General features: G+C 45.9%; 1 protein-coding gene across 4 annotated transcripts in view; it reads left to right on the top strand.

Annotated features, from left to right (window-relative positions):
* LOC137327143 (E3 ubiquitin-protein ligase Midline-1) overlaps window positions 1–18530 on the top strand; it is a 213268-nt gene extending 194738 nt beyond the window's left edge. For 2 of the 4 annotated variants that reach the window (XM_067992639.1, XM_067992640.1), the window contains exons 9-10: window positions 5186–5393; window positions 13709–18530. In XM_067992639.1, the coding sequence (XP_067848740.1) occupies window positions 5186–5393; window positions 13709–14057 (557 nt within the window). In that variant the 3' untranslated portion in view covers window positions 14058–18530. The remainder of the gene's footprint in view (window positions 1–5185; window positions 5394–13708) is intronic. The other 2 variants (XR_010964374.1, XR_010964373.1) reach the window with 2 other exon arrangements.
* Window positions 18531–19631: the final 1101 nt, after the last annotated feature.

The following is a 19631-nucleotide window of genomic DNA, read 5'->3' as shown; positions in this document are numbered from 1 at the left end:
GATTGGCACCTCATTTTTAGGTACGCCTGGTGCTGCTCCTGGCACGCTCTTCTACACTCCTCATTGAACCAGGGTTGATCCCCTGGCTTGTTGGTAATGGTAGAGTGAGGAATATGCTGGGCCATGAAGTTACAGATTGTGCTGGAATACAATTCTGCTGCTGCTGATGGCCCACAGTGCCTCATGGATGCCCAGTTTTGAGCTGCTAGATCTGTTCTGAATCTATCCCATTTAGCACGGTGGTAGTGTCACACGACCCGTTGGATGGTGTCCTCAGTGTGAAGACAGGACTTCGTCTCCACAAGGACTGTGCAGTGGTCACTCCTACCAATACTGACATGGACAGATGCATCTGCGACAGGTAGATTGGTGAGGACGAGGTCAAGTAGATTTTTCCCTCGTGTTGGTTTGCTCACCACCTGCTGCAAGCCCAGTCTGGCAGCTATGTCCTTCAGGACTCGGTCTGTAGTGGTGCTACTGAGCCACTCTTGGTGATGGACTTTGACGTCCCCCACCCAGAGTATATTTTGTGCCCTTGCTACCCTAAGTGCTTCCTCCAAGTTGGTGTTCAACATGGAGGAGGACTGATTCATCAACTGAGGGAGGGTGGTAGGTGGTAATCAGCAGGAGGTTTCCTTGCCCATGTTTGGGCTGATGCCATAAGATTTCATGGGGTCCAGAGTCAATGTTGAGGACTCCCAGGGCCACTCACTCCTGTCTGTATACCACCTCTGGTGGGTCTGTCCTGCCGGTGGGACAAGACATCCCCAGGGATGGTGATGGAAGAGTCTGGGACATTGGCTGAAAGGTATGATTCTGTGAGTATGGCTAGGTCAGGCTGTTGCTTGACTAGTCTGTGGGACAGTTCTTATTCTTCTTATGACTTTTTGTCACAAAATTGTACAACTGAGTGGCTTGCTAGGCCATTTCAGAATCAACCACATTGCTGTGAGTCTGGAGGCACATATAGTCCAGACAGGGTAAGGACAGCAGGTTTCCTTCCATAAAGGAAGGTGGGCTTTTATGATAATCTGGTAGTTTCATGGCCACCATTATTAATACTAATATTTTTTATTCCAGATTTTTATTTAATTAATTGAATTTAAATTCCCCAGTTGCTATGGTCAGATTTGAACTCATGATTCCCGATTATTAGGCTAAGCCTCTAGATTAGTAGTCTAGTAACATAACCACTATGCTACTGTGCCTCTTGCGCCATTTCTCAGGGGTTAACACCCCTTCCTCTTCTGCCCAGGGTACGCTGGGTGGTTGGGACACTCCTGCTTCCACGGAAAGTCTACATCCTCCATTGGAAGGAACCAATGTCTTGATTTCTTCCTTTCTGTTATTAGGACATTATCTGTAGTCATCGCATCTCTTAGCTTGAAACTGATCAGCTACTGTTTGGTTGTCAGTGTGATTCCATCCCTCCAAATAGTTGGGGGCCCACTTGCCCACATCTGTGGTCCAACCCATTAGACTAAGGGGCAGATCCTGGATAGATGCTGTTCATATATTTAAAGTACAAAGGTCTCAAGGAAGTCACTCATATTCTGTGTTGCATATGGCTTATAAGTACCGATTTTCCTCTGAGCCCTGAACCTGGATGGTTGTCAGCTGCAGCGTACCTGAAGTGCTTTGCCTTCAGCTGGATTTGCAGTTTCAGAATATTTGCATATCCCGCCCGCCCCTCCCCCCACTTCTAGCAGAGGTCTGCGAGACAGTAAAGTACGGTGTTGCTGTAGGCCTGAGAGACCTGCAGTAGTGGTAATGACTGCCTCAGCCGGGGCCCACCTGCCTCAGCCGGGGCCCACCTGCCACAGCCGGGGCCGATCTGCCAGCACCAATCCCTAGCCTGATGACACTGAAAAAAAAGAAATCTTATTGAAAAGAGGTGTCCCCTCTTGTCAAATGAAGAGCAAAATGAGGTGAAAGGGCCATGAGCGTCCCCCTCCCATCTCATTGCTCGCCGTAGCCAGCCCATGTCGTAGGTGAAGGCACTCCTCCCTCCCCCAGGGGCAGCCCTGGAAATCTTGGGAGATGAGGAATCAGAGACCCAGAATCAACGGTCACCGCCCTTACTCCCTGCGCTTTGCGTCTGTTTCTTTGGCGCAAATCATCAGAAAATCGGGTTTTTTAGACGGTGTCAAGGGTCCCCAACACACTCTTCTTGCAGAGGACACATCCATCCATTAACCATCCACAACCTCTGTCTTTATCACAGAATCACTCAAAGGAACTGCAGTACTAGACTGTGACTTAGAACTGACTGCCAAATGGGCAGAAGTTTGGCGCGGTGGAATTCAATGAAAACAGGACTGAAATCCCTAGCAACGTTCCAAGAACAACCTTCATTTTCCCAGTGTGGAGGACAAACCCTTGCAAGTTTAAGAATGATAACCATGCAGAACAAACAGTCCTTACATCAGGGGTTTCGCAACGACCTGGCATCTCGACAAACTCCCCGACCATTCCTTAAAATATCAGCTTCTACAAAATGTATGTGCCGCCTACACTCCTGGAGCACTGCTCAGTCATCTTGTACGGGCTGTTTCCTTCTATTGTTGCATTTACTGAATGTCGGGTTTAAAGCAGGTCTCAAAGGAGGAGTGGGAGGCGGAGAGGTTTAGGGAGGGAATTCCAGAATGTGGGTCCTAGGCGGCTGAAGGCATGGCCGTCAGTGGTGGGGTGAAGGGAGTGGGGGAGATGCACAAGAGGCCAGATTCAGAGAAGCAGAGAATTCGGAAGTGGGGGGTTGGGGTTTGTAGGGCTGGAGGAGGTTACAGAGATAGGGAGGGGCGAGGCTATAAAGGGAGTTAAACACAAGGAATAGAATTTTAAAATTGAGACATTGGGGACCGGGAGCCTATGTAGGTCAGCGAGCACAGGGGTGATGGGTGAACGGGACTTGGTGCGAGCTAGCAGCGTTTTGGGTGAGCTGAAATTTACAGAAGATGGTGGATGGGAGGCCGGCCTGGAGGGCATTAGAATAGTTGAGACTAGAGGTAACAAAAGCATGGATGAGGGTTTCAGCAGCCGATGGGCTGAGATGGCGATGTTACAGAGGTGGAAGTAGGCGGTCTTTGTGACGGAGAGGATATGGAACCTCAGCTCAGGGTCAAATAGTCTGGTTCAGCCTGAGACAGTGACAGGGGAGAGGGATGGAATTGGTGGCTCGGGAATGGAGTTTGTGGCAGGGACCAGAGTCGATGGCTTCATCACTGCACAATTTCTAAGATCCCACATCATGTGCCATTCACCCTCCCCTAGGCCCCAAACAACAAAATGATGGAATTGCATACATCTGTCTGAACTCTGTACCTTTTCAAAGAGCCTGTTTTCAACTATCTCCTGGATCATCTGAAATAATTCATGACTGTGGTATATGCAGCTGCTGATCTAATTGTGTTGGACTTAAGCCAGTCCTTATGGTCAGAGTTTGTTAAGAAAATAATGAAGCTATGCCATTGTTTGTAAACCATTAGTTCGCAGGCCCCTTTTTATGGGCCGATCTTAACCAATCCCCCGCCCAATTAGCACACGCATTCAGCCCCTGTTAAATTGGTTTTTCTTTAGGTGTCCCTGGCGGCTGCCTGAAATGAACGCAGGCTTCATCTCAATATTGAAATGAGGCTCCTGCGCCCATTTCCGACCCGGATTATTAAATTGATTTGCTCCAGTCAGACCTCACGATGTGCAAGCTGTGACTGGTATTTCCGAGTCTTGAGCAGCCTGACCAATGGTTCTTAAAGGGCCCGCTGGAGGCCGCTCAGAAAAAGGCCCCAAAACTTTCACAAGGTCACTCTTTCTGTGGATTCAGAAGAAACAGGAGTGCTCCTCCCATCTCTACAAGACAACTGTGGGCCACTACTGACCCCTCCCTCACACCCACCCCTCCCCCCACACACATCCCGAGCGCCTCCCCCTCCCAGACGTACTGTAGGCCTCAGTGCAGGGCGAAGTTGATAAGGCCCCTGATTGGCACCAGCAGCTCGCCTGATTTATTATGATGAAGCCCGAGGACGAATTTAGTTCGGGCCTTGGGTCTCTCCATTCCGGCTGGGCCTGGCTGTGTGCCACCAGAATTGCACCCGGTTTAAGGCACTAAGGAATTTAGGGCCCTATGTGTCCTCATGGATTCATGCCCAGTAAGGTGAGGGATGATAGGGGATTCAATATTTTAACTGGTTTACAATATTAATCATCCTTCCCCCATATCAGATCCTGTACACCTTGACTCAGTGCATTGCTCCCACTTAGCCAGCCAGTGTTCTGTAGACAGGCGCTCCCAGACCGGCAAGGAGCTCGATTAGTATCCTAAGGCCGGGAATTTCCTGGGAACTGCTCCCGATCTGTCACCGTGACTGCGCCGGAAGTGCGGTGGCACAACAACAACAACTTGCATTTATATGGCGCCTTTAACGTAGTAAAATATCCCAAGGCGCTTCACCGGAGCGTAGGTCAGACAAAAATTAACACCAAGCCAAAGAAGGGGACATTAGGACAGGTGACCTTAAGTTTGGTCAAAGAGGTAGGTTTTATGCCCTGTTTACTTGCCCAAACGGGCTTTGCAATGATATTACGTTGTCGGGGCGGGAACAGCTCCGAGGAAATTCCTGGCCTTTACTTCTTTGTGAATTCTTTTAAGACCATTAGGAGCAGGAGTGGGTCATTCAGCCCCTCGAGCCTATTCCTCCATTCAATTAGATCATGGCAGATCTGCACCTCAACTCCATTTACCTGCATTCGCTCCATATCCCCTGATACCCTGACCCAACAAAAATCTATTGATCTCAGTTTTGAAAGCTCCGATTGTCTCTCTGAATCCGCAGCCTTTTTCGGGGAAGAGCTGCAGATTCCCACTAAAAGTGAGAATGTTAGTTGGGGGGCCGGGGGGGGGGGGGGGAACAGGATGCTGTTTGGTCATTGCGACATAAACAAAAGTTATTGATACTGTGGTATCTTTAGATTCACACAAAAGCTGTCGATCTTGTGACCAATGCAACATTCTTTCTCTCGTGCGATACAGTTACTTGTGGTAATATATATGGACAAGGGGTAAAATTCAGCTTCAGCATATGCACATAGGCGGGAGTGGATCAGCACTCGTTATACACCCCGTCCGATTTCCCTTTCCATTGACTTCCGTTGGTGACAACCTTGTTCCTTGTACATTCAATCCTAGGCCAGCCTTTCAAACTGGACCCCAAATCTGCCCACAGAAAGCTGAAAGTGTCTCATGACAATCTCAGCGTGGAACGGGACGAGACCGCCTCGAAGAAGAGCCACACTCCGGAGCGCTTCACCAGCCAAGGGAGCTACGGCATAACTGGCAATGTCTATATCGACAGTGGCCGACATTACTGGGAGATCCTCATTGGAGGAAGCACATGGTGAGAGCACAAAATCTTTCGTACGTTTCCTCCGTAGAATCAGCCGGCAAATAAGCTGTGCCCTGTGTTTGATGCCCTGCTACAGGTTCATAGTATCATAGAATCTTATAGCATAGAAGGAGGCCATTTGGCCCATTGTGCCTGTGCCGGCTCTTTGGAAGAGCTGTCCAATTTAGTCCCACATCCCAGCTTTTTCCCCATAACCCTGGAATTTAGTTCTCTTCAAGTACATGTCCAATTGCCTTTTGAAAGTTCTTTTCAGGAAGTGAGTTCCAGATATTCACAAACATCTGTGTGAAAAGATTTCCCCTCATTTCCCCTCTAGTTCGTTTGTCAATTATTTTAAATCTATGACCTTTGGTTACCGACCCACTTGCCAGAGGAAACAGCTTTTCCCTACTTGCTCTATCAAAACCCCTCATAATTTTGAATACCTCTATTAAATCTCCCCTTAACCTTCTCTGCTCTAAGGAGAAGAATCCCAGCTTCTCCAATCTCTCCACATAACTGAAGTCCATCATCCCTGGTTCTACCTCAGTTTTAAACATGACTAATGCAGGCCTTCATTGTCGCTGGGTCAAACTCTGTACCTAACACCATCACCTCCAGGTTCCCCTCCGAGTCACACACCATCTTGACTTGGACATATATCGCCGTTGCTTCATGGTCACTGGGTCAAAACCCTGGAACTTTCTACCTTGACAGCGGTGCCACATCCCAAGAATGAATAATAAAAAACGGGACCCCCGATTTAATCCGGAGGGGGGAATGGGGTGTACGGAAGTGTTGCGGGCAGGAAGCACCCAAGATAGCGTGAGGCCTGGACACACTGACTCCCGCTGGCAGGGTTGGCATGGAGGCTGGCGGGCAGGAGTGGGATTACGAATGGCAAGAGACCGACACTGGGACCTGGAGGGAGCGGGCCACCTGCAGTGGGGAGGATCTCGCAATCAGTGAAAAGGGGGAAAGGCTGGGGCAGGAAGGTCCCACGGTTTCCTTGTGGGGCTCTGAAGAGCACCGCTGCCCCTCCTAGCCCACAAGGAAACCTTCCAAAAAAAATGTGTTAATGAAACTTACCCAGGCCTTTTCTGTGCCCGATCCTGCCACCCACTAGGTGTCGCTGGCAGTTCCATCACTGCTTGCGATTTGTGTTTAAAAATCACCCTAGGGCCCGAATTACATCACTGGATCACAACTTTTTGCAGCAGGCACCTTTCCCACGATCCGAATCGAAGGGGTTAAAATGACGCCGGGGGCAAAACGCGTCGAGTAGCGGCCGCCCACCATTTTAAGCCCACGGTAGGGCAGGCAGGGTTAAAATCAGGGCTTTAGTCACTAGAAGCTTGAATTAGTGATTGTCCAATCATTGGAGAAAGGTACACTGATTGGGTACTGAGCCCTGGCCGTTCTCCAGAAATTTACCCACAATACCGCTCTTCATGTGCAACCCTGACCAATGATTATCAGCCATGTATTTGACAGGGGCCGAGGAGTGGGGTGAGAGAAGGGACACATTGGGAATCTAATCCTGACCCTAACCAGTGTCCATCCAGCCGGAAATGGTGGATAACCGTGGGAAGCATGAATCCTGTCAGATTTTTCCACCTCCCAGTTGAGGTCACTTGTAGAGAGGAATGATGGTAAATCAGACAAAAGAACTCTCACTCTTCATTCACAGCCCATTACCAGTTATTAAAATTGGGCACAGTCTTTTTGTAAAAGAATCTGTGAAACATTTCCTCATTTGCCTGGAAACGCTGCACATAGTGACAGAAGTTCATAGGTCATGTTGAAATGTGCAATTCATTTCTGTATATGACCATGTTGTAGCAAGAACTGTTGCAAAATATTACCTCAGGATGACAATACCCCTTTTTAATAGGGATTCCTGTGTTTGTTCACCAACTCCTCCGGACTGAGCCTCTGGCTCAGTGGTAGCATTCCTGCCTCTTGAGGCAGAATTTTTTTTTTTTTTTTATTCGTTCACGGGATGTGGGCATCGCTGGCAAGGCCGGCATTTATTGCCCATCCCTAATTGCCCTTGAGAAGGTGGTGGTGAGCCGCCTTCTTGAACCGCTGCAGTCCGTGTGGTGACGGTTCTCCCACAGTGCTGTTAGGAAGGGAGTTCCAGGATTTTGACCCAGCGACAATGAAGGAACGGCGATATATTTCCAAGTCGGGATGGTGTGTGACTTGGAGGGGAACGTGCAGGTGGTGTTGTTCCCATGCGCCTGCAGAATTTGCAGTGTTTGAGCCCCACTGCCGACAGTCCCAGTGAGTGGAGACCAGAGCTCCAGCTCTGAATTTTGGGATAACATTCAGTGAGATACTTGTGGGTGTGGATGCCCCCCCTCCTCCTCATTGTATGGGTTGTGGGCACCGATAACACCCTCCCACCATATAGAACTAACCTGCCTATCAGCTGGTAGAAAGATGGTTACAGCCATGCGGCATGGAAGAAGCCTTCATGTCGTGGCCTGTCAGACTGCTCATCAGCCCTGCGAATCCTCCCACTACTTCACACAGTTCTGTCCCACCCACCGCGCCCATGCATGGAATTGGGTGCTAATCCTCTTATTCCAGGCATATTATTCTCTCTCACAAAGCCAACTCCTGACCAAATCTACCCCTTCCTCTCTCTCCCCTTCTTGTCTGAGGGCACTGACTCATGCAAAGGAACAGTTCCATGGTAGCTCAAATGGCCATTTATTTTTTTCATTTGTTGGCAAGCTATTCAGCCTGGATGATATCAAGAGACCCCAAAAATGTCATCATCTACATCTATACACCCACACATTGGAGCAGGAGTCACTAGATATCGACGAGGGCAGGCTGAGGGCAAATAGTATTTCCCAAATATGTTGTAGATCACATTAGCTAACTCAGTTACTGCGGATTGAATCAGGTTGGTCCTGGTCTTCTTTCCACTCCAAGCGAGCAACAGATTGGACCTGAAATGCAACAAGGTGATGTACAAAAGCGAGTTTACTAAATCTTGCAGCAGATTCTGTTTACAAAACTCAAGAGCAGAAAATGGCTTCGAAATAACTGAAAACAGCTGCATCAACACGCTATGATCTTTGCAGCGGGGCAAGTGTCTTTGAAACGCTTTGTTCCTTCTCTCGCGGAGCTTGCACAGCTTCACCTTGTCCTTTAAGGGGACAGGTGTGCATGAAATGGGAGTTGTGTTTTTATGGGTAGCCCCAAAATATTGCCTCGGAATCCAAACTGATCGAATCCAAAAAAAAAAGTCAGTACAAACCCATCATGTCAGCGCCTGAAGAAAGCAGCTGTATAAACTCAAGTCTCGCCCAGTACGTGGGGAGCATGGATTTCTTCCCTGACCTTGCAGCCATACTGCCCAGGCACACACACCAGCCTTCCCGAAGGGACCTTCCCTTTGTGGGTTGGTTGAGTATTGTTGCATATTGATAATGGCGTAGCTGGGAGAATTTCAAGTGCAACATTACACATTTAACTGGATGCCCTTGAGGAATGTTCAGTTAAGCCTCGACTGATATTGCCTCAGCCTGTTAGCTGCTTTTAAAACAGTCCTGGATCGGTTGCTCTTTTTTTCTTGTACTTATTCCAGATATCGCTGCTAAGGAATGGAATATTTTCTTTGCCATTTTTGTCCAGTGTCAGCAGTAAGCCCTCCCATGATAATCCAGAGGGTATTTTTAAAAGCAATTTTAGCACTATTTCAGCTCCCATCCTCCCATGGTACTGGTCTGAGCTCCACTTCTCCATGATGTCATCAGCCCTGACACTTCAGGTAAACATTTTCAAACAAATCACTAATGGGTCTCTGGCACTGTTGTTTTAGTGCCTAGGTTCAGTGGTGTTACTTAGTTTCAAGAACTTTAGTACAGGTCAGCCTTGGCCCAGTTGTAGCTCTCTTTTGCCTCTGAGTCAGATAGTTGTGGGTTCAGCCCCACTCTAGAGACTTGAGCATATAATCCAGGCTTACACCTCCTCAAGATGTTTCTTAAAACCTACTTCTCTGATAACAACAACTTGCATTTATATAGCGCCTTTAACGTAGTAAAAACATCCCAAGGTGCTTCACAGGAGCGTTACCAGACAAAATTTGATACCGAGCCACACAAGAAAGGAAGTCTTGCATTTATATAGCGCCTTTCATGACCTCAGGACATCCCAAAGCACTTCAAAGCCAATGACGTATTTTTTGAAGTGTAATCACTGTTGCAATGTAGGAAATGGGGCTGCCTATTTGTGTACAGCAAGGTCCCACAAACAGCAGTGTGATGTGATAATGACCAGATAATCTGTTCCAGTGATGTTCGTTGAGGGATAAATAAGGAGATATCAGGACAAATGATCAAAAGTTTGGTCAAAGAGGTAGGTTTTAAGGAGTGACTTAAAGGAAGAATGAGAGGCAGAGAGGTTTAGGAAGGGAATTCCAGAGCTTAGGGCCTAGACAGCTGAAGGTCGGCAATGGTGGAGCGATAAAAATCGGGAATGCACAAGAGGTCAGAATTGGAGGAATGCAGAGATCTCGGAGGTTTGTAGGGCTGATGGAGGTTACAGAGATAGGCAGAAGGCGAGGCCACGGAGGGATTTGAACACAGGGATGACAATTTTAAAATCGAGGTGTTGCAAGACTGGGATGTAGGTCAGCGAACACAGGGGTGGTGGGTGAGATCCCAAGCTTTTAGTCACCGTGTCCTAATATCCTTCTTTGGCTCAGTTTCAGTTTTTGTCTGATTACACTCCTATGAAGCGACTAAGGATGTTTTACTACGTTAAAGGTGCTATACGAATGCAAGTCGTTTGTTACTATACCTGCATGGATGTCCTAAGTAGGCAAATCTGAAGAATTTAAATGGATAACCTCCTGTCTGCCAGCAGACATTGTGAGAGACGTTCTTCCAGCAGATTATGGTCTGCCTGCTTCCCATGATACTACCCCTTTGCATGCTTGGGGAAGTGCAGTACAGAGAAGGCATTGTATCCGAGAGTAATTTTATAAACTCTCCTTTCTGGCCCACCGAGAGTGGGTATCCTGAAATTGGGGCCTCCACAATTTCCCATCCATTTTTCGTAATTCACGACAGGAAAATGGGAGGAGTCTGCTGGCCCTGCACCCAAATTTCCTGACAGGTGCTCGACGCAGGCGAGGCATTGCCCCAGGAGCACAACTTCGTAATGTCTGCCCTCACGTGTTTTTACAGTTAACATAAGAACAGGAGTAGGCCATTCAGCCCCTTGAGCCTATTCCGCCATTCAATCAGAACATGGCTAATCTGTACCTCAACTCCATTTACTCGTGTTGGTTCCATATCCCTGAGGGAAGTAAGGGTGGAAATTGCAGAGGCTCTGGACACAATCTTCCAATCCTCCTTAGATACGGGGACGGTGCCAGAGGACTGGAGGATTGCAAATGTTACACCCCTGTTCAAAAAAGGGGAGAGGGTTAAACCCGGCAATTACAGGCCAGTCAGCCTAACGTGAGTGGTGGGGAAACTTTTAGACATTGATCCGGGACAAAATTAATTGGCACTTGGGAAAATATGGGTTAATAAATGAAAGCCAGCACGGATTTGTTAAAGGCAAATTGTGTTTGACTAACTTGATTGAGTTCTTTGATGAAGTAATGGAGAGGGTTGATGTTGTGTAAATGGACTTTCAAAAGGCATTTGATAAAATACCAAATAATAGACATGTTAGCAGAATTGAAGCCCGTTGGATTAAAGGGGCAGTGGCTGCGTGGATAGGAAATTGGCTAAGGGACAGAAAGCAGAGAGTAGTGGTGAATGGTTGTTTTTCAGACTGGAGGGAAATGTACAGTAGTGTCCTCCAGGGTCGGTATTGGGACCACTGCATTTTTAAAAATATATTGACCTGGACTTGCGTGTACAGGGCAAAATTTCAAAGTTGCAGATGACATGAAACTTGGAAATGTAGTGAACGGTGAGAAGGATAGTGACAGATTTCAGGAGGACAGAGACTGGTGAAATGGGCAGACACATGGCCGAAGAAATTTAAAGCAGAGAAATGTGAAGTGATTCATTTTGGTGGGAAAAATGAGGAGAGGCAATATAAACTAAATGGTACAATTTTAAAGGTGGTGCAGGAACAGAGAGACCTGGGGGTATACGTACATAAGTCTTTGAAGGTGGCAGGACAAGTTGAGAAGGCTGTTAAAAACGCATACGGAGTCCTTGGCTCTATTAATAGAGGCATAGAGTACAAAAGCAAGCATGAAACCTTTACAAAACACTTGTTAGGCCTCAGCTGGAATACTGTGTGCCATTCTGGGCACCACACTTTAGGAAGGATGTCAAGGCCTTAGAGAGGGTGCAGATGAGCTTTACTAAAATGGTACCAGGGATGAAAGACTTCCGTTTCATGCAGAGACTAGAGAAACTGGGGTTATTCTCCATAGAACAGAGAAGGCTAAGGGGAGGTTTGACAGGGGTGTTCAAAATCATGAAGGGTTTTGATAGAGTAAATAAGGAGAAACTGTTTCCAGTGGCAGAAGGATTGGTAACCAGAGGACACAGATTTAAAGTAATTGGCAAAAGAACCAGAGGCGACATGAGGAAAAAAAATGTAGGCAGCGAGTTGTTATGATTTGGAATGCACCCCTTGAAGTGGTGGTGGAAGCAGATTCAATAATGAATTTCAAAAGGAATTTGGATAAATACTTGAAGTGGAAAAATTTACAGGGCTATGGAGATAGAGCAGGGGAGTGGGACTAATTGGATAGCTCTTTCAAAGAGCCGGGACAGGCACAATGGGCCAGGGTATGATTCTATAAAGACCCTCACCTTTCAAAAATCTATCAATCTTAGTTTTTAAATTTTCAATTGATCTCCGGCCTTAACAGCTTTTTGGGGGAGAGAGTTCCAGATTTCCACTACCCTTTGTGTGAAGAAGTGCTTCCTGACATCTCCCCTGAACAGCCTTGCTCTAATTTTAAGGTTATGCCCCTTTGTTCTCGACTCCCCACCAGAGGAAATAGTTTCTCTCTACCCTATCAATTCCTATTATCATAAACACCTCGATTAGATCACCCCTTAATCTTCCACACTCAAATAGTGAAGGTTTTTTATGGTAGCGCTGAGGGAAGACCATGCCTGATGACAAACGCCAGTAATTTCTGGTCTCCCATTTGGTGGGAGATTGGTGGATACCCGGAGAATAGATGTGAAGGGCCATTTCACCAGGACTTCCACTGATCTTCCTTTGAAATTATGGCGGGAGATCAAAGAACCCCTGCGAATATTCAACCCCAAAATGGTCTGACTAATGTAAACACCTCTTCATCTGGATCCGTAAGCTTCTGTTTTCTCGATCATTTCAAAGGATGGTGTATCCGTGCTCCCAGAGCAGAGTTTCCCCTTGCTTCCTTGAGCGTTCACCAGAAGTACAGAAAAATCACATAGATATTTATTTACATATCTTCACATTCTTCCATTGGAGAATGGTGTGAAGATTCTCAGGCTGACTAACAGTCTGTTCCTTCCACAGCCGTAACCATCTCTGTACCAGCCAATAGGATGGCTAGTCCTATACAGTGGGAGGGTTTTATGGGCTCCCACAACCCATACGATGAGGGAGGGCCACCCACACTCACGAGTATCCCGCTGGATATCAACCCAGAATTCAGAGCCAGAGCTCCGGTCTCCACGACTGTCTGGAGTGGGGTTCGACCCCTACAGACTCGAAGGCGGGAATGCTATCACTGAGCTAAAGGCTCGCTCAGTTTTACTGAATGATGGAGGATTACATGGAGTTCTGTGTGTTCCATTGACCCACAAGTGTCACTTCCACATTGAACCCTATTCATTGAAAATAGTGCCTGAGGCCTGGTTTACATCCCCTTGTGCCAAACGCATATCCTGCTTATTCCGGTTCACATGTCTCCCTCTGATTTCTCTTTAAATATTGTCCTTCCCATTCCCATATGCATGTCATTTTTTCCTGTGAAATGTGTTGGGGAGGGGGTGTAAACGCTGTCAATCTGGGATTACTGTTTCATTAATAAATCCAGTAAGGATTTCAGGAGAAACTTGTTTACTCAGAGAGAGTGGTGAGAATGTGGAACTTGCTACCACAAGGAGTAGTTGAGGCGAATAGCATTGATACATTTAATGGGAAGCTAGATAAGCACATGAGGGAGAAAGGAATAGAAGGATATGTTTATAGGGTTAGATGAATTAAGATGGGAGGAGGCTTGTATGGAGCATAATGGCCTGTTTCTGTGCTGGTAATTCTATGTGATGTGATTTGATGTACATTGATACAGCTCGGTGTGCAAACTGTAAAACCGTCCCATATCGTTACAGGTATGCAATCGGGATCGCCTACAAATCAGCACCGAAGCACGAGTGGATCGGGAAAAATGCCTTCTCCTGGGTCTTCTGCCGGTGTAATAATAGCTGGGTCGCAAGGCACAACAGCAAGGAGATTCCTGTAGAACCCTCACCTCACCTCCGACGGTTGGGCCTTTTGCTGGACTACGATAACGGATCTTTGTCCTACTACGATGCTGTTAATGCTCAGCACCTCTACACCTTTGACATTGCATTCGTTCAGCCTGTATGCCCCACTTTCACTGTGTGGAATAAATCCCTCACAGTCTTAACTGGTCTTCCTATACCAGATCACCTCGATTGCACGGAACAGGTACCTTAATAAGTGTGTGGGGAAACGAGCACAGCGGCTCCTACCTTTCCACAGGAGTGCATCGCAGAGTTGACTGGAACTGCCTTATCCAACCAGACTTCATCTCACTGTCCAGTCGGAGCTGGAACTAAAACATACTTTGTGCTTCCTTCGTCCACCCACCGCCCCAGTGTCTGGGTATATTTTCCTCTCTTTCTCAAACAGAGTTAATCATTTCTATTTGTAGTCAGATTTACCAGTTGCCATTCAAAGTGGCGTTTGACTGTGATCTTACTTTGGCCGGTTCAAGTCAGAAAATGAGAACACGAAGCTCGCCAATCGCTACCCTCCTCTGTTAATGCTCATTTCACCCTTCTCAAGCAGCCAAACTGCATTGTATTCATCATAAATGGGAATATTTAATTCATCCAAGTTGTGCAATGCACAAAAACCATACTCTGAGTGGCCCATTGAGGATTTTGTGCAAACTGTTTTGGAGACCAGGTTGTATAGTTGGATAGTTTGATGTAATGGGACAGTTGGCCTCCTTCTGTGCTTCTTTCCATGGTTCTACTAATGTGCAGTGTCCCGATCGAACACACATTCATAGTCCTGACCCGAACTAACTCCTGCTTCTCTGCACCACCCTGATCCGACTCCAGCTGGAAGCGACGACTCGACCGAACCCTGGTTGTCCCCTCCTTCCCCGCCTGACTCCTGGTGCAAGCTCACCGACCCGCGTGGACTTACAGCTGTTCAGTTTGTTCATTTCAGCGTTGGTTTTATTTATTTCATTCATCTCCTTAAAAAGAGAAGCAACACTTTTGAACTTCATCACCCATATATATCCATCGTCCCCATATCTAGAGCTTGTCAGCTGTAAGTTCATTGGAGTGTGGAGCTGGGTTTGGTTTGGGTCAGTGGATGTCAAGTCAGGTGAGGTCAGTGGTAGTCAGGTGAGGTCAGTGGTAGTCAGTGATAGTCAGGCGGATGAACTCGTATCACTCCTGAATCCATCACTTACTATTTTTGAGCAGTAACAGCTGTGCTGTCCAAATCTTCAGTTTCTTTAATATGACTAATTCCCCGCACCATCTGCTAGTTCAGAACTCGTGTTTTTTTCCCTGTCAAGGCTTCACAACTTTACCACGATTCGAACTTTTAACAAGACCTTCATACTAATTAACAAGCCTTTGGAAAGCTTTCTTTTTCTTGCTAAATAACTTTCAGCCCTTTTACAATGGGAGCAAGACGTAGGGATAAAATTTTTATCTTTACAACTCCTCACATAGAGCTTCAGAATGGAAAATGGGTGGGGAATTGTGGGGAGGGGTGATCGCCCAAACAAATTCCTGACGTGCATTGCCAGTGCACAGTGGTCTGCACCGGGAGCACTATAGATGAAAATCTACCCCTTAGAGTGGCCTGTTTCCACTTACTCATCCGTTCTTGTTCACCTCTTCCGTCTCACCTCTTCATACCCACATGTGCACTCATGTTTACTTTTACATTATATTTTACGTCCAGAGGAAAATATACCCCTTAATGTTCAACATGTGGCTCTAACACTCCTTTACCTTTGTACTTACTCTCATGTAGGGGAATTTATAAATTATTTATATAAAATGATTTTTTTTTTGGACTAAAATTGTAGAACCCTTTTGCTTTTGCACATTCGATGTTTACTATTGTATTTATGCATAGGTGATTTGTTGGGGAGTTGAGATATATAAAAAAAAATTAAGAGAGAAACTACAAGACAGTTAAGGACTTTTATATTGATTAACAAACTGTTGTTAAGGACACAGTGTGAAGTGAATGGTAAGGTTCATTTGATTTGTAAATTATCGTCTCTAAACAACAATGTGCAACAGAAACCAAACTGAGCTGAACTGGCCTTAAGGAGACAACATCCTATTTATATACAATGACACATACAGAGATGGACTTCAATGGTGTATGTGTGCAAGGGAAGGAAACTTAATGGTCCTTTCATCTCCAAGGCCTGGTATTCAGATACAGTCTAGATAGCTGGGATGAAAACCTCTTCTCTTTAGTGGGACGTAATTATTTCACCAGCCTTTCTCCAATTGCCAATGGGTGTAAATCAACAGGATCCGAACATCGCCAACTTAGCAATTGCACTGCTCGTAAACTGTCATTTGAATGTAGTATATCAAATTGTGACTTTCCTTTCTGATTGTGGACCTTCCCCAGTGTACATGGTTCCCTTCTCCTCCAGATAGCTCCACACCTTTCACTCATTGCCTTTACAACAACAACGCGCATTTATACTGCGCCTTTAACGTAGTAAAACGTCCCAAGGTGCTTCACAGAAGTGTAATCAGACAAAAATTGACACCGAGCCAAAGAAGGAGGGGTGACTAAAACCTCGAGCAAAGAGGTAGGGTTTTAACCCAAACATAATCCTTGGAACCCGAATGGGCACGTAGTTAATTCTGAGGCCCGGCATCTACATCGAATTCAGTAGGCCTCAGCTTGGGCAAGAACCGTGGGGAGGGAAAGGGGAAGGGACAGACAAGATGACTACCAGTGGCAGCACTGTGATGTAAAAGGCTCATTAAATGAGAAAAAGACAAAAATATAAGAATTAAAAGAAAGCACCCAAATCTTCAGTAGTAGAGTTCTTTCATGAAACTGTAAGTTGGCTCAAATAATTGCTATGGGAACATTTGTATTACTGGAGTACTGGGGCCAGTTTTTGGGCACCTAACCTGAGGAAGGGCATATTGGGCTTGGAGAGGGTACAGCGCAGATTCACCAGAATGATACTGGGGATGAAAGGGTTAAATTATGAGGACAGGTGGCAGAAACTTGGTTAGCATTCCCTCGAGTTTAGAAGGTTGAGGGTTGAGCTAATCAAGGTGTTTAAAATGATAAAGGGTTTTGATAAGGTAGACACAGAAACTATTTCCTCTGGTGAGGGAATCCAGAACAAAGGGGCATAATCTTAAAATTAGAGTTAGGCCGTCTAGGGGATGAAATCAGGGAACGTTTTTTCTCACAAAGGGTAATGGAAATCCAGAACTCTGTCCCCTAAAAGGCTGCGAGGGATCATTTGAAATTTTCAAGACTGAGACTGATAGATTTTTGTTGGGTGAGGGTATCAAGGGGGATGGAGCAAAGGCGGGTAAATGGAGTTGAGGTACAGATCAGCCATGATCTAATAAAATGGTAGAACAGGCTTGAGGGGCTGAATGGCCGACTCCTGTTCCTATGTACCTTTATTACCGAATACATTATTACAGCAGCTAATTGAACATTACAAAAGGATACAGTGCGTAAATCATTTAGTTGGGATTTAATGGGGATATTGTCTCTTTAAAGTTCCGATCAGCCATAAACCAGTCCAATGTTCATCTGCAGCTCCACTGTTAGAATTTTATGTGTAGTTTATTTTTCTTTTCATTTAGGAATTTTTTTAATGAGCCAGTTCAGAAATGGAATATGAATGCTGCATGAAAATACAGTAACCCTCGTTGCAGAATTGAGCACATTTCTGTGCCTTATGGTCTCTCCGTTTCAAAAACAGCGGCAAGAACCTGTTGACTATTCCTGTAAAACTGAGACTGTCTGTTATGGACCAAGGACACTGGTCCGAGCACAAAGGTACTAGATTCCAAGCGAAACTGCGGAATGGTCTGAGAACGGTCGTGTCAGGAGCTGAGACGGCACATGAGGAATTCTGTGGAGTAATTAGAGAAATGTATTATTGTCAGTGTTGCACAGGGAGCAGTTTTTTAAAAGCTGCGTGTCTACCATTGAATGTTGGCACCCTCATTGCAAGTTTTCGAAGAAAGCGGTTCTTTACTGATTGATTCTTGGATTGAGGAGGACGGGGAAGTGACTCGGGAGCAAGAAAAGGTTGTCAGGAGCCCAGAAACTCCATTACTTTGCAAACTGGTCTTAAAAAAGCACGGCAAACTGACTTGAAGTATCCAGTTACAAATCCCGCATGCAATGAACACTTGGGAACGAATGCAAAGTGCACTGTGGCGTGCTAGGATCTGTTAACAGAGTGCCTCGCAATGACTGCTATTGAACTATGTCAGTCAGTGCATTTAAAGGCATATTATCCTCTGCTACCACGTATTGAATCTCTGATGGAACATTAATTAGAGCGGTGACCTCTTGCAAGAGTTGACTATGAAATCAGCTGTTCAGTATGAGCCAACACATCCCTTCCTGTTGACTGCTAATTATTAATGTGCTCAGTAATTAAATCTGCATTTGGACAATTACATTATGCTCAACCATCAAAGCTGCTCCTTTTCACCTTGTTTCATCAGCATGAACACAGAGTGCAGTGGCTGGAGGGTCATTTCCATATATTAATGTCAACAGACCCACCCCCCACCCCCACCCCCCGGCTATTGATTTTGTTTTCGTTCTTTGTTTTAATGAAACAGCCTGTGTTTTGTTTTATATTTTGCAGTACCGAATTCAATGCCTGATTCTGGAATAAAGGCCTATTCACGTCAAGCCAGATTTTTCACGTTGTATTTTGATAATCAGGTACATCAACATTAAACCAGCAGCCCAGGATGTTGCAGCGATGGGATTAGTATTGGAGGGGGGGCTGATGAATAAAGTTTCCTGAATTGATTTCAGCTTCGGTAGACCTCTCGACTCTGAGTCAGAAGGTCGGGAATCAACAACAACACCAACTTGCATTTATATAGCGCCCTGAACGTAGCAAAACGTCCCAAAGCACTTCACAGGAGTAATTATCAAACAAAATTTGACACTAAGCCACATTAGGAGATATTATGACAGGTGACCAAAAGCTTTTCAAAGGGGTAGGTTTTAAGGAGCTTCTTAAAAGAGGAGAGAGAGATGGAGAGGTTTAAGGAGGGAATCCAGAGCTTAGGGCCTAGGCAGCTGAAAGCACAATGGTGGGAGCGAAGGAAATCGGGGATGCGTAAGTGCCCAGAATTGAAGGAGCACAGAGATCTCAGAGGGTTGTAGGACTGAAGGAGGTTACAGAGATAGGGAGGGGCGAGACTCGAGCACATAATCCGGGCTGACACTCCAGTGCAGTACTGACAATGGCTTCAGTCTTCCCAATATTTAGTTGGAGGAAATTTTTGCTCATCAAGTACTAGATGTCAGACAAGCATCGTTCACCTGAGGAAGGAGGTAGCCTCCGAAAGCTTGTGAATTTAAAATAAAATTGCTGGACTATAACTTGGTGTTGTAAAATTGTTTACAATTGTCAACCCCAGTCCATCACCGGCATCTCCACATAATAAATCAGAGACAGTGGAGGGGTCAGGAGAGATGGTGGAGAGGTAGAGCTGGGTGTCGTCAGTGATGATGTGTAATCCGGACGTGTTTTCAGATGAACATCACTAAAATAAATTATCTGGTCATTATTTAATTGCTGTTTGTGGGATCTTGCTGTGTGCAAATTGGCTGCCGCTTTTCCCGACATTACAACGGTAGCTACACCTTAAAAGTACTTCATTGGCTGTAAAGTGCTTTGGGATGTCCTGAGGTTGTAAAATGCATTATAAAAATGTAGTTCTTTATTTCCTCGCATAGCATTGCTTTGTTGTTGATTGCAGGAACCTTTTTTTTATG

This window comes from Heptranchias perlo, chromosome 11 (assembly GCF_035084215.1).
Source record: "Heptranchias perlo isolate sHepPer1 chromosome 11, sHepPer1.hap1, whole genome shotgun sequence".
Lineage (NCBI taxonomy): Eukaryota > Metazoa > Chordata > Chondrichthyes > Hexanchiformes > Hexanchidae > Heptranchias > Heptranchias perlo.
This window is presented reverse-complemented; position numbering and strand designations above follow the sequence as displayed.